General features: G+C 39.3%; 1 protein-coding gene across 1 annotated transcript in view; it reads left to right on the forward strand.

The window, feature by feature from the left end:
- The first annotated feature begins 2,259 nt into the window (after positions 1 to 2,259).
- The window catches only part of LOC124277904 (protein O-mannosyl-transferase TMTC4-like), a 45,562-nt gene continuing 33,223 nt past the window's right edge, over positions 2,260 to 14,598 (forward strand). The window contains exons 1-9 of the mRNA XM_046713633.1: positions 2,260 to 2,342; positions 6,985 to 7,313; positions 7,840 to 8,059; positions 9,874 to 9,961; positions 10,336 to 10,448; positions 11,125 to 11,214; positions 11,794 to 11,955; positions 12,379 to 12,581; positions 13,618 to 13,798. Coding sequence (XP_046569589.1) covers positions 7,000 to 7,313; positions 7,840 to 8,059; positions 9,874 to 9,961; positions 10,336 to 10,448; positions 11,125 to 11,214; positions 11,794 to 11,955; positions 12,379 to 12,581; positions 13,618 to 13,798 — 1,371 coding nt within the window. The 5' untranslated portion in view covers positions 2,260 to 2,342; positions 6,985 to 6,999. The remainder of the gene's footprint in view (positions 2,343 to 6,984; positions 7,314 to 7,839; positions 8,060 to 9,873; positions 9,962 to 10,335; positions 10,449 to 11,124; positions 11,215 to 11,793; positions 11,956 to 12,378; positions 12,582 to 13,617; positions 13,799 to 14,598) is intronic.

The following is a 14,598-nucleotide window of genomic DNA, read 5'->3' on the forward strand; positions in this document are numbered from 1 at the left end:
AGTACTGTATATACTAACACAGAGAGTACAGTATATACTAACACAGAGAGTACAGTATATACTAACACAGAGATTACAGCTTATACTAACACAGAGAGGTACAGTATATACTAACACAGAGAGTACAGTATATACTAACACAGAGAGTACAGTATATACTAACACAGAGAGTACAGCTTATACTAACACAGAGTTGCAGTAGATGCTAGTACAATTATACTAACACAGAATTACAGTATATGCTAACACAGAGTACAGAGTACAGTTTATACTAACACAGAGAGTACAGCTTATACAGTGGTATACTAAACACAGAGATTACAGCTGATACTAACACAGAGGGTACAGTATATACTAACACAGAGTACAGTTTATACTAACACAGAGAGTACAGTATATACTAACACAGAGATTACAGCTGATACTTACACAGAGGGTACGGTATATACTAGCACAGAGAGTACAGTATGTTCTAATACAGAGAGTACAGTTTGTACTAACACAGAGGCTACAGCTTATAGCAACACAGACAGTACAGTGTATACAATAGAGAGTACAATCTATAGAACAGAGAGTACAGTATTTACTAACACACATGATACAGTTTATACTAACACAGAGAGTACAGTCTATTCTAATACAGAGAGTACAGTGTGTACTAACACAGATGGTACTGTTTCCACTAACACAAATGGTACAGTGTATACAATAGAGAGTACAATCTATAGAACAGAGAGTACAGTTTATACAACAAGGTACAGTTTGTACTACCTGTAACTGTTTTAGTAATTTTGCACTCCCACAATGGGAGGATTTTATCACAGGGGTCAGTTCCCAAAAGAATTAAAACATTGCCAAGTGTATTTATGTTGGCGACGTATTTGGCTATATACTGACGTCAACAAGATGAGAGTTTAACAGGAGGGACATAAGTTATGATTGAGTCAGAATGTTTTTGGCATAACGCCTGTTTCCTTGCGCTATCTGTACCTGTTCTGTGATGTGTCCGCTGCAAGGTTAAGATGTCTATATTTAGTTATATGTATGTGAAACCAAAATGAAATAAAGGTTTGACGGGTTTAATTTAAATTAGAAACTGACTAAATACAAATTCCTAATAATCTAACACATGAGGGCTGATTAATTCGGTACTGACTCCAATTCTCTTGCCCACACTAAAATTTAAAATCGTTAGGAATATAAAAGTATACGATGGTCGTTATTGTTGTCTTTGTAAAACATACTTCTATTAAGATGTATGCCACAATATGTAAAAAACAAATTAGCTGTTTTATTTTGGTGATAAAATTTGCATTTACATGATCTTGATCGCCACCCTTACCTTGAGGCAAGAGCGACCAAGGTGTCAAGGTCATTGTAATACAACATGCAAAATTACGCCCCATGACGTGACAGGATGTACACATGCTTTCAGTCCAATTTTTCGATCAGGATATACTACGAGCTACACTGTCTGACAGCACAACATCAGGCTACTCACATACCGATATTTGTATTGATTTTCACTTCAAGTCCCAACCGGACTATAAATAGTGCGGTATGTTGCCGAGAACTGTGTGTTTGACAGGTCGCGTTCTCATTGAGAGGAAGCGTATGAAAGTTTAAACAATTAACTGCTGCAATATGATAACCAAAGAATTAGCATTTGACATGATGTACCGTTTGGGGATCAGCATGGCAGTATTAAACAGGAATTAACATGTAAATCATTTTAATTATTAATATCAATATTAATTAATGGACTAGCAACATCGTCCAAATATGGCATGAATGTCAGAAACCCATACCGAGACTAAGGTTACAGAAAACATACAACACACTGCGGATCAGATTTGGAAGCACTCTGTAAACGAGTAAACGTAGGTACTCTTTATCATCATATTACAAGGTTTAACATTTTGAATTTGTATTGTATTTATATGTATAATAATATACACGCATTGCCGATCACCACATGATTTTAGATTCCGACACGTGGATTTCTATAAATAGCAGGCTCCTCCCATTCTCTTCATTCGTGAAATATTTACTGCGCATACCGCCCAATTAGTTGACTGGATGTTGTTGTCAGTTAAAACTCTACCATGTTACATAATATTGTGTTGCATTTACACACAATTGTTAATAAAATAAGGTGTACGTGTATTGAGGAGTCTACGGTTCAGCCTTATAGCACTACAGCAGTCGATACGGCACACATGTTCACACAATCTATATTTCATTCAGTAGATACTTCCTGTTACAAGGATTCGTGTTTGGACGTGGATTTCCACCTACAGCCGTGAACACACGCATGCCCCGTTTATGGTTTAACGTATCATGCAAGTAGTAATGTTATCCTAATGGCATTTGTTTATGGTTTAACGGGTCAGCTAACATATCACACGTGTACACCCATACAGAATAGTAATGTTATCCGCGGTAATGGCATAATTCCCCATGTCTAATGTGCTGACTCATACAACAACATGTTCTGGTTTTGTTCTGTATTGGGTCAGCTAACATTTCCAGATACAAGGATACACGTACGTGACACCCATACAGAATGTGGTACAAAGATCAGTGCCGCGGTTGTCAAATGATAATTAATTCCCCATGTCTAATGTGCTGAGCTATCGGAGTACCCCATGACCGCGGTTGTCAAATGATAATTAATTCCCCATGTGTAATGTGCTGAGCTATCGGAGTACCCCATGGCCGCGGTTGTCAAATGATAATTAATTCCCCATGTGTAATGTGCTGAGCTATCGGAGTACCCCATGGCCGCGGTTGTCAAATGATAATTCCCCAATTCCCTATCATGTTGTAATGTGCTGAGCTATCGGAGTACCCCATGGCCGCGGTTGTCAAATGATAATTAATTCCCCATGTGTAATGTGCTGAGCTATCGGAGTACCCCATGGCCGCGGTTGTCAAATGATAATTAATTCCCCATGTGTAATGTGCTGAGCTATCGGAGTATCCCATGGCCGCGGTTGTCAAATGATAATTAATTCCCCATGTGTAATGTGCTGAGCTATCGGAGTACCCCATGGCCGCGGTTGTCAAATGATAATTAATTCCCCATGTGTAATGTGCTGAGCTATCGGAGTACCCCATGGCCGCGGTTGTCAAATGATAATTAATTCCCCATGTGGCCGCGGTTGTCAAATGATAATAAATGAGCTAGCTATCGGAGTACCCCATGGCCGCGGTTGTCAAATGATAATTAATTCCCCATGGCCTATCGGAGTTGTCAAAAATGATAATTAATTCCCCATGTGTAATGTGCTGAGCTATGTGCTGGCCGCTGTTGTCTATAATTAATTCCCCATGGAATGTACCCCCCATGGCCGCTGTTGTCAAATGATAATTAATTCCCCATGTAATGTGCTGAGCTATCGGTACCCCCATGGCCGCGGTTGTCAAATGATAATTAATTCCCCATGTGTAATGTGCTGAGCTTTTGGAGTACACCATGGCCGCGGTTGTCAAATGATAATTAATTCCCCATGTGTAATGTGCTGAGCTATTGGAGTACCCCATGGCCGCTGTTGTCAAATGATAATTAATTCCCCATGTGTAATGTGCTGAGCTATCGGAGTACCCCATGGCCGCGGTTGTCAAATGATAATTAATTCCCCATGTGTAATGTGCTGAGCTATCGGAGTAACCCATGACCGCGGTTGTCAAATGATAACTAATTCCCCATGTGTAATGTGCTGAGCTATCGCAGTACCCCATGGCCGCGGTTGTCAAATGATAATTTATTCCCCATGTCTAATGTGCTGAGCTATTGGAGTGCCCCCATGGCCGCAGTTGTCAAATGATAATTAATTCCCCATGTGTAATGTGCTGAGCTATCGGAGTACCCCATGGTCGCGGTTGTCAAATGATAATTAATTCCCCATGTGTAATGTGCTGAGCTATCGGAGTACCCCATGGCCGCGGTTGTCAAATGATAATTAATTCCCCATGTGTAATGTGCTGAGCTATCGGAGTATCCCATGACCAGGTAAGTATCTCACAGTAACTAGAAACGTAGGATAATGCATGCTGTTTCTAGCTCACATTTTATAATAAATCTATTGTTCTTTTACGAGCATTGTGATGCTCTGGCGGTTGTGGTGCTGATAATATAACGAAGGTCATGGCCAAACAGAAGCACTAACGTGAAAATATCCGCAAGGTATCAAATTGCAAAATACACGAATTCGTGTAGATAGCACAAAGGGTGAGTGAGAGGAAAGGGTGCAGAAAAGAGAAACTCACTATGCTAATCTAAAATGTAGTCGTTTTGAAAGAGACATAACCATTGTTTTGAAGACAGAGTGGTGTTCCCTGAAAATATATTTTTCGAAATGGTAGTGTTTTTTTATGAGGTAGAAGAGTTGATTAAAATCTAAATCTGCGGAGGTATATCTTACTTTATTAATATATTCCTTGGTGATTATGAAAATATGATTAACTAATACACCTGCTTCAGGGTCCCCCAATAGAAACTTAGTTATATCGATATTGAGGCAAGCGCCGGTCTTGGAATTGTACCAGCTTGTAAACTGAGAGATTAGATGTTTAGTTTTCTCACATAAAAAGAATAAGTGCTCAAGAGTTTCTATTTCACGGCCACACAAAGTACAAAGATTATCGTGAGTAATACCTATTTTACATAGAAATGACTTTGTTGAAACTATTCTGTGCATCAATTTAAACTGGAAGTTCCTAGCCTTATTTTCCATAGTAGTAGTATTTATCATTGCAAAACAGTCAGTGAGATAATTCTCTGATAGAGTAGTATTAAGCTTGGATTCCCATTTATGTTGAAGATTATTTAATGATATTCCATGATTGTCACACAGCTGTGAGTAAACATATTTACAATCAGCCGAGTTACATATTTGTTTAATAATGGTACAGTTTCTTGTAACTAATTCATCAACAATAGGTGTAGCCTTAAGAAGATTAAGGCATCGTTTAGGTACGTATTTCAAAAATCTAAAGTAGAGAAGGTATGTTTCATGGAGATTAAAATCTTCTTTTAGTATTTCAAAAGGTTTAAAATCACCTGTAATTGATATGATGTCCCTCATATTTTTCATTCCTTTTCTATACCACGAGACAAACAAGCCTATGTCAGAAAATGGTACAAAGTTCAAAACATGTAGAGAAATAAAGTCTCCGATGTTTTCAATATGGTTTCTATTAATACAAGAGTAACATACTAAGACATCTTTCCAAAAGTAATTTTAAATCATTTTGGAGTATAATAGTAGTTTTTCTCCTTGAAAGTTAAATAGATCAATGTCCCCAAAAGGCGATAATGATTCAAATGCTATGTGCTGCTATAATCTTTTTGCTGTGAATAGTCTTTTGATCTATTTGATCTTCAGATAGTTGCAGAAAGATATGATATCTATCATTTTCAGAGCTCCCCTTTGCTTAGTCGTTTATTAACATATTCCTTTTGATCTTATCGCGTTTACCACCCCAAATAAACTTTAAAAGGATAGAGTTCAAACGTGTAAAGAAATGTTTAGATGGGTTGGGAAGCGCCATAAAAAGGTGTGTAAAAAGGGAGATAATCTGTGATTTGATAATCATAATCCTGCCTCTCAAAGTGAGAGATCTGTTCGACCATGAAAATAGTATTTTTCTAATTTTAGAAAATTGCTCTTCAAAGTTTAGTCGAATCATTTCATCTAACTTAGTTGAAAAAAGTATACCCAGAATTTTAAATGGTTCTTTCGACCAGCGGAGAGCTATATGAGGACAAAGTTGTTCATTAGAATCACGCTTGGAACCATACAATACTGCTATGGTTTTATCACAGTTAAGATTTAACCCAGATACAGCAGCAATTTTTTTAATAACATAGATTAGATCCAATAATCCCTTTTCGGATCCATCAAGTGTAAAGTTTGTATCGTCTGCGTACTGAAAAATGAGATATTCCATACCCTTTATTTTAATTCCCTTAATATTCTTGTTTGATCTAATTGCTATAGCTAATAATTCGACACAAACAACAAAAAGGTATGGGGCCACTGGGTGATGATTCTTTTAATATGTCTTCCTTTTTTGTCAAAACTGCGGTGGGTGTTATTAGTTCACCCATATTTTTATTGACATAGTTTCTTTTTTCTAAATTCATAAAATATTCCGTATTTTTTTCTCCCTCTTCGTACCATTTAGCCTTATTCCGAAATATGATTCCTTTTACTTTAGCAATTCTAATAATTTCAAGTTTTTCCTTGAAATCTAGTGATTAACAGTAGGAGCAGAAGCCGTCATTTGAAAAAGCAATGGATTGTTTTGGGCGGATATAAAAACAACATACGCGTAAATATTGTTTTCTTTAAATAACGAAGTATTTTACAAGATTTGTTTGTTTGTTTGTTGTTTAACGCGACACTCAGCAATATTCCAGCTATATAGCGGCGGTAAATAATCCAGTCTGCAGGACAAATCTTATGGATAACAACTTCTTGATTTATTTTTCACAACGTTTCTGGGCTAGTTCTTGCCCCTTCTTCAGGTGGATTATTCATACCTGAAGAAAGGGCAAGAACTAGCCCAGAAACGTTGTGAAAAATAAATCAAGAAGTTGTTATCCATAAGATTTGTCGTGCATTACTACACCAACTTCTAAATCTCTTGAAGAATTTAATCCAGTCTGGACCAGACAATCCAGTGATCAACATCATGAGCATCGATCTTCGCATTCAGGATACGACGACATTAGTTAGCGAGCCTGACCACATTTCACGACAAGCATTGTTAGCTGAACACCAATTCTAACTCGGATCTTCACGGGTTAGAAAATATACAGAATACATGTATACTATCAGACTTTTATTGTGGAAGAGGTATTCTATTCCCCATGTCTGTTTGGCTATACATACACAAACAAACTTATGATATATGTGTTGTTTGATGAGTAAATACACATACATGTACTTACAAACTATCTAATTTGATCCGTAGCACAACACGCCTGAGATGATTGGGATAAGCAGATTGACGCCTCGATCCTCCAAGACCAACTACCAGGAGACAGACTGGGACGATGTCCTGCCTGTTCCCAAACTCAGCTTCTCTGTGGCATCTGTCCTCGTCTTCTGTCTGGCGGTGCTGTGTTTCGCGAACAGCCACGACGGAGAGTTTTTGTTTGATGATTTGTCGGCTGTAACCAGAAACAAAGACCTTCTTCCCGAGACCCCACTCTCTCATCTTTTCGCTCATGACTTTTGGGGAAATAAGTTGGACAACACAAGTCACAAATCCTACAGACCCGTCACAGTGATGACTTTCAGGTGAGTCTAGGGCGATGGATATTTAGGCGTATAATAACATGGCCTCAGGTAGCTTCATATGGAGTGGGAGTACAGTATCTGAAGTGAAACTGTTCATCACACCTTGTATCTGCATGCACAAGCCTCGTTGGTGGAGCTTTGGTCGGAGAGGTAGCTGTACCCCCTGCCAGCCCCATGAAACAGGTGGTAAACAATGGCACGTGTTGCCAGACGCTTGACATTGAAGGGAAGTAGGAGTCAGTTAAAGTGCGGCATGGTTTCAGAATCAAACCGACCGGACTAGTATACCCACACATTCTTCTGATTTGCTTGTAGTTGCTGACAGGCAATATGTTGCCCTGGTTATAGTGTTCACTTCCCCTAAAATATGTGGAGCCCATCCTCCATGGCTGAAGCAATACTACACGCGGCAGCCAAGATAATGTTAATGTTAGAAGTGTACCCATTGTTATCAGTTAAACAGAATACATCAAACCCACATATACAAGAGAACATTCAAACGTTCATCAGATATTCTTCATTCAAGGTGGAACTACGCATGGGCAGGAGGACTTCATCCTCGGGGCTTCCACGTTGTCAACATCGTCCTGCACGGCTTGGTGTCGGTCATATTCCTGGCAGTATTCTCTGTCCTCATGTCTGGTTACCAGGTGGACCAGGAATCTGCCAGGCCGGTGTTTGCCTCGCCCCGAGCTGCTCTCCTGTGTGCTGTGTTGTTTGCTGTGCATCCCATTCACACTGAAAGCGTGAGTACACACTGCTCCTAATGCTCAAGATAGATGTAGTTCCAAGGCGGATCATGGATAGTTCATACACATAGTCACGCCACGTTGAGATTTTCTCCTGTTATGTTGCATGTCATTCTAGAGCTAGAACACTGGATTGGTCATAGTTCAGTCACATACACTTACCCACTTGCATAAAGTGTGGTAACCCATGCTGGTCGTAAGAGGCGACTAACGGGATCGGGTGGTCAGGCTCACTAGGTTGACACATGTCAAGTGTTCCCAATTGCGTAGATCGGTGCTCATGCTGTTGGCCACTGGCTTGCCTGGTCTAGACTCGATTGTTTACACACCACTGCCATATACAAAAGGCAGAGGTGTACTCGTGACAGACATCTTGTCGTGATGAATGCTCAGGTCGGTTGTAAACATTTTATACAGCTCGCTCTATTGTTATTTCTTGATTAAATCGCCTCAATTAATTATCTTGTGTTTCTAATTAACAAGTGTGATGTTCACCGACGTGGGTGTTAAGCAGCCAGTAAGGCACGCGCTAATCACCTTTCATGTGTGATGTTTGTATACGGTCGGATCATCCGACCGGCTGTGTTGATTGTCGGATTAACGAATGTTTTTACAATGTATTTACAATGATCGGTTGCTAGATTTGTGTGTCGGAGTCGGAATGCGAGAATGTCGGATTAACGAGAGTAATTATCACTGTTTTAAATGGTTCCCTAATTTTATGTCGGATTAACGTGATTGTCGGATTAATGAGTGTCGGATTAATGAGAGCTGACTGTAGCTGGAATATTGCTGAGTGCGGCGTAAAACTAAACTCACTCACTCACTCATTTACGTTATATTATTTTAAATATCAACACTGAAAAAGTTTAAATTAATTTGTATATATACATCAATCACTTTGAAAAGTTAATACATTATTGCAATAGCTGAATGAACGTCGAAAAAGATAATGCATTCTTTATAATACAATTTTTGACGTTTTGCTATTTTATTACCAGAAAAAGGAAGAAGGCTTTTGATGACAACAGTTTGTCGCGATGAAAAGTGGTGTAACAGTCTAAATCATACACGTATCTGTAATGAAGCTGTTACCATGTTTTTTTCTAATATGTAATTCCTCATGTTATATGGTTACAGATTGCTGTAATATCAGTGTCATTCGTCTTTTTCTCTCTTTATGTGCCTTGGCTACATATATCAATTATGGACCTGCAGTCACATTGGTTATGGAATATTGATAAAAGCGGCGTTAAACTATATTCACTCACTCACTCACTCACTCCATTGGTTACATGTGACATTAATAAAACTGTATCATACGGTCCTTGACATGCATTGGTTACATGCATCAATAGTAACACCTTATCATACGGTCCTTGACATTCATTGGTTACATGCATTAATAGTAACACCTTATCATACGGTCCTTGACATTCATTGGTTACATGCATCAATAGTAACACCTTATCATACGGTCCTTGACATTCATTGGTTACATGCATCAATAGTAACACCTTATCATACGGTCCTTGACATTCATTGGTTACATGCATTAATAGTAACACCTTATCATACGGTCCTTGACATTCATTGGTTACATGCATCAATAGTAACACCTTATCATACGGTCCTTGATATTCATTGGTTACATGCATTAATAGTAACACCTTATCATACGGTCCTTGATATTCATTGGTTACATGCATTAATAGTAACACCTTATCATACGGTCCTTGACATGCATTGGTTACATGCATCAATATATAGTAACACCTTATCATACGGTCCTTGATATTCATTGGTTACAGGTAGCAGGAGTCGTGGGCCGAGCGGATCTGTTGTGTGCCTTGACCTTTCTCCTGTCATTCCTGCTCTATGCCAGGAGTTGCCTTCCACGTAAGTCTTGACAATGTGTAGCCCATGTGATCAGGTCTGTGAATGGCATGTTGTAGTGATACACATGAGGAAGAGAGTTTTATGGAAGTCAACATCTTTGTTATTAGAAACACAACGTTGCGAAGTATATACTTACTCCTTCATCATTTATCTGATGTATGAACTATGATATCACATAGTTCATCTTATGAATGAGTAAGTATATACTCCGAAACGTTTTGTTCATCATAATAAAAATAGCTGACATCCATACAACTCTCTTCCTTAGCTCATATGATGTCATAGGATTATCTTCTTGCTTGGTCCAATGTTCTGGCATATGTTGATGACCAAAAAGTAATAATATTGAAGTTATGATCATTATCTGATTTCAGATTCATGCCTTGTCAGTTTCCGTCCCGAGTCCTTCTCCCTGGTGTCTATCCTGGCCAGTATGTGTCTGTGTGTCGTGTCCACCTTCTGTAAAGAGCAGGGCATCACTGTCATTGTGAGTACAGGCGCAGTTTTACCTTTTCGTATTTAACAAGCGGACCAGTTGTGTATTTAGGGGTACAACAGCGCTGACCATTTTCAGCGAACCATTTCATATTTCAGACGTTTCTGTAATTTGGATGATATATGCATGGTATATCAAAATATGAACATAAAATGAATATACAAGGACACAATCCGCCAAGGTGAATTCATTCCTCCTCAAATCGGAACGTTTGTTATAAGTTGTTCACTGAGCCCGAAGGGAGGGGAACATAAAGAAACATAGAGGGTACATCAACCCATGGTCCCCGAGGGACCAGTAAACAACGTATTTATTTTACCGAACACCTCAATGGTAATTCTGAACTGTTTGAAGCACGGGTATCAGATCACAGTGTGGAGTACAAGACAAGAAAAACAAATTTAGAGTTATCTCCCTTCCATCGATTTGCATTCGCAAAACATCGGTAATTTCCGTATATCATACGTGATTCAATGTTATTCGAGATACAGAATTACTACAACGAAGTACCAAATGAGTTCGGCATTCCCAGCGGGGTACATAAAAATAATAGAAGAGCACTCAGCCAACCAGAAAACGACATTTATGTGTGAGGCAAGATAAATAAGATTCGTTAACGTGTAAATCAGTCACACGTATTACCAATAACTTTGCCTCGTGTTGACAGGGTATATGTAGTGTGTATGACATCATCGTGGTCTGCAGGGTCCACCCCATGCAGTTGCTGACGTATAGGAAAGATCGTGTCACAGATAAGGTGAGGACAGAAGGAATGAGATAAAGGCTAATACAGGATTATTTTGTATTTGAATGTTGAAATCATTTCCTAATTTTAGGACGTACTGCCCATGGTAATTTAACCATTTGTTTCGAGAGAAATGTTACCATCCAAGTTCAATATAACATGTAAAATAACTGTCCCATGTTATAGCTGCATGCCGACGAATGGTGTTATATATTTCAGGATTTGTTGAGTCCATTCACTTGAAAAAGAAATTGAACGGAAAAATACTAATGTGTTTAAAATATATTATTGTTTTGGCTCACTTGGTGCAGTACAGGATGGCTGAAACAAGGGACATCAACAAGGCCGAACTGCTTGTCTCATATATATAGTAACGTCGCTCACAATCTCTCACCTACAATGACACTTGATATATCATACAATCTGCTTAGAATACGGTTGTTACATGTTCCGCTTACTACTACAGAGAATGGTTCTGTGGGTCAAGGGCATGTGTACAATGTGTGAATCCCCTTTCTGGTCTCCCCCGCCGTGATATTACTGGCTAAAAGCGGCGTAAAACTAAACTCACTCACTCACTTACTAATACAGAAAATGGTTCTGTGGGTCAAGGGCCTCCTCAAACGTCACCTCATCCTCTTCCTGACCGGCGTGTTACTCCTGGCTACTCGACTAGGAATCATGGGATTTGCAACACCGACATTCGTTTCTGAAGATAATCCACATTCCTTTGTAAATGGCACTATATCGAAAGTGAGTACTGTCCTAAAGACCAGCAGATTGATAATATAATTTCGATTTTGAGAGGAGAAGTGCACACATATAATCTTTTTAAATACATAAAGCATCAAAAACATAAATTCAAGGACATTGGCTCGGGACAAACAATGTCCCCGACACAGACCAACAGTTGTAAGTCTCGCTGATTCGGACATTGCTGGAGATATTCAGATTGAGAGTAACATTTTCAAATAAAAACGGTCTGGATAACGTGTCTGTTATATTTATTACTTTATTATCAACATATGATGTTTATCAACTAGTTCGTTGATTTACGATATTTGCAGATCACCGGAACGAAAGCCCGATCTTTGAACAAAGAACAATTCCACGTTGGATAGCATGTGTTATTTGTTTCCATTTGTCTCCTAATCTGTTGTGGATTTTCTCTTACAGATTTTGAACTACAACTACCTCTATGCCATCAACACCTGGCTGCTGTTGAATCCATGGTGGCTGTGCTGTGATTGGTCAATGGGCTGTATACCTGTCATCACCTCATTGGCTGATCCAAGAATCCTGGCAGTCATAGCTCTCTGGACCGGGTTTGGGGTTTTGTTCTATCATTGTTGCCATGGTGAAATGAACAAAGATCAACGGTAAATACATGGTTTGATATTGGTGACTGTAACATGTAAAACTTCCTAGAAACTGTGTGAGGAAGTTAATAGCACGTCTTCGGATGACACGAATTGCTAAATTTCAAATTTGGAGAAAATGAGTTAGGAGTTCACGTAGTCCATACAACTGAGATCATGCATTTTAATTACGTTAGCAAATACTCTGAGAGAGTGAGTAAATACTGCTTAACGACGCAATATTGCCGGTAATCACAGCGAACTCTGAACAGCGGTATAATCAAAATGCATGTATAAACGTTACAGGGATATATACATATTTCTAACACGTGTAGGACATTTGCCAAATGTTTAAAGTGTTGTCAGAAGCACACATTATGACTTACCTGTTCTGTGTCAAGGACTAGCTTGCAACAATTGTCATACTCCGTACCCTTGCAGTGTGTGTAATTCCAAATAAGGGGCGGTGGGGCAGCCTAGTAGTTAAACGTTTGCTCGTCACGCCAAATACACAGGTTCGATTCTCCACGTGGATACAGTGTGTGTAGTTCATTTCTGGTGTCCCCCGCTGGAATATAGATATAATACCATATGCACTCACTCACTCACTAATTCCGAATAACAAAGTAATGCATCATCAGTATGCACAGCAAAACAAACTAAAAATATTTCGTTTGGTTTAGAAATCCCAAACAACCGTAACAGTATTTTTGTCCTGGATCTTGTTCCACAAAATGATCTCCGTGCTAAAACGTGTTGGGGTTACAATAGTCAAAACATTTCAGCGTACGTTTATTTTAATATATGGGAGTCAGTGAAGATGTTTTGTGTGAAGAAACCCAAGTTACATACGTGTACTGTCCCATATAACCCACGTCAAGCTGAAGACCCGGGTTCGATTCCCTACACGGGTACAATGTGTGAAGCCCATTTCTGGTGTCCCCCCTCCTTAATATTGCTGGAATATTGCTAAAAGCGGCGTAAAACCAAACTCAATCACGCACCCATCCATTTAACTCAGGAATGATCTAAATTAACATAGGATTTCTATCTAAAGGATCCTGATAATGTCCCTGGGAGTGTTGGGAGTTCCCTTCCTGCCAGCCAGCAACCTGTTTTTCCGTGTGGGCTTCGTGATCGCAGAGAGGATTCTGTACCTGTCCTGTGCTGGCTTCTGTATGTTGGTGGTGCTCGGGGCCAGACAGATCTGTCTTCATGCCCATTCCACAACCAAGAAGGTAAGCTACCAAAGTTCTCCTAAAACTAGACCTTTGAATTTCTACGTTCTTCTGTAAAGCGGGTAGCGTCACGTACATTGGCCATCCACTGATCACGAATCATTCTACTGTTACTCTGGAAGCGTCCAGTGACTATCCGGAACTGAAGTGATTAGTATGGCGTTAGGCAACAAACAAACAAAAATTATAATCGAGTAAGTATATGATCAGTAATATCAACAGATCGAGAAGGTGGGGCAGGATATGCTCACCTTTTCGCGGACACCTGGTATCATCACTATTTCATAGCGATTGATAAACACATGCTCTGTCATCCTATCGCATGGCGACAATCACTGGATTGTCTGGTTCAGATCCGATTTGTTTACAAACAACATCATACAGCTGTAATACTGCTGAAACAATATGCTCATGATATAGTCACAATTGTACAATCGACTCTGCTTTTGGCAGAGATTTCATATGGATGTGGAAAGAGTTTTGTCGCTTCTATTTGACTTAACCGAAAGAGGAAGCTTCGTCTAACTATTAGCTTTTATATACCATCTGTTTCCGCGGTGGTGTAGCCTAGTGGTTAAAGCGTTCGCTCGTCATGCTGAAGACCCGGGTTTGATTCCCTACGTGGGTACATTGTGTCCCCCGCCGTGACATTGCTGGAATATTGCTAAAAGAGGCGTAAAACCATACTCACTCACTTTCATTTGTCTTTGATGCATGTCATGTCATTTAAACTTTCCTCTTTATGAAGATAAAGTTTTTATGATAACAGTTTCAAATCGCATTGTCGGGAATGCTGTTGC

This window comes from Haliotis rubra, unplaced genomic scaffold (genome assembly GCF_003918875.1).
Source record: "Haliotis rubra isolate DU_JTF1 unplaced genomic scaffold, ASM391887v1 Scf106, whole genome shotgun sequence".
Lineage (NCBI taxonomy): Eukaryota > Metazoa > Mollusca > Gastropoda > Lepetellida > Haliotidae > Haliotis > Haliotis rubra.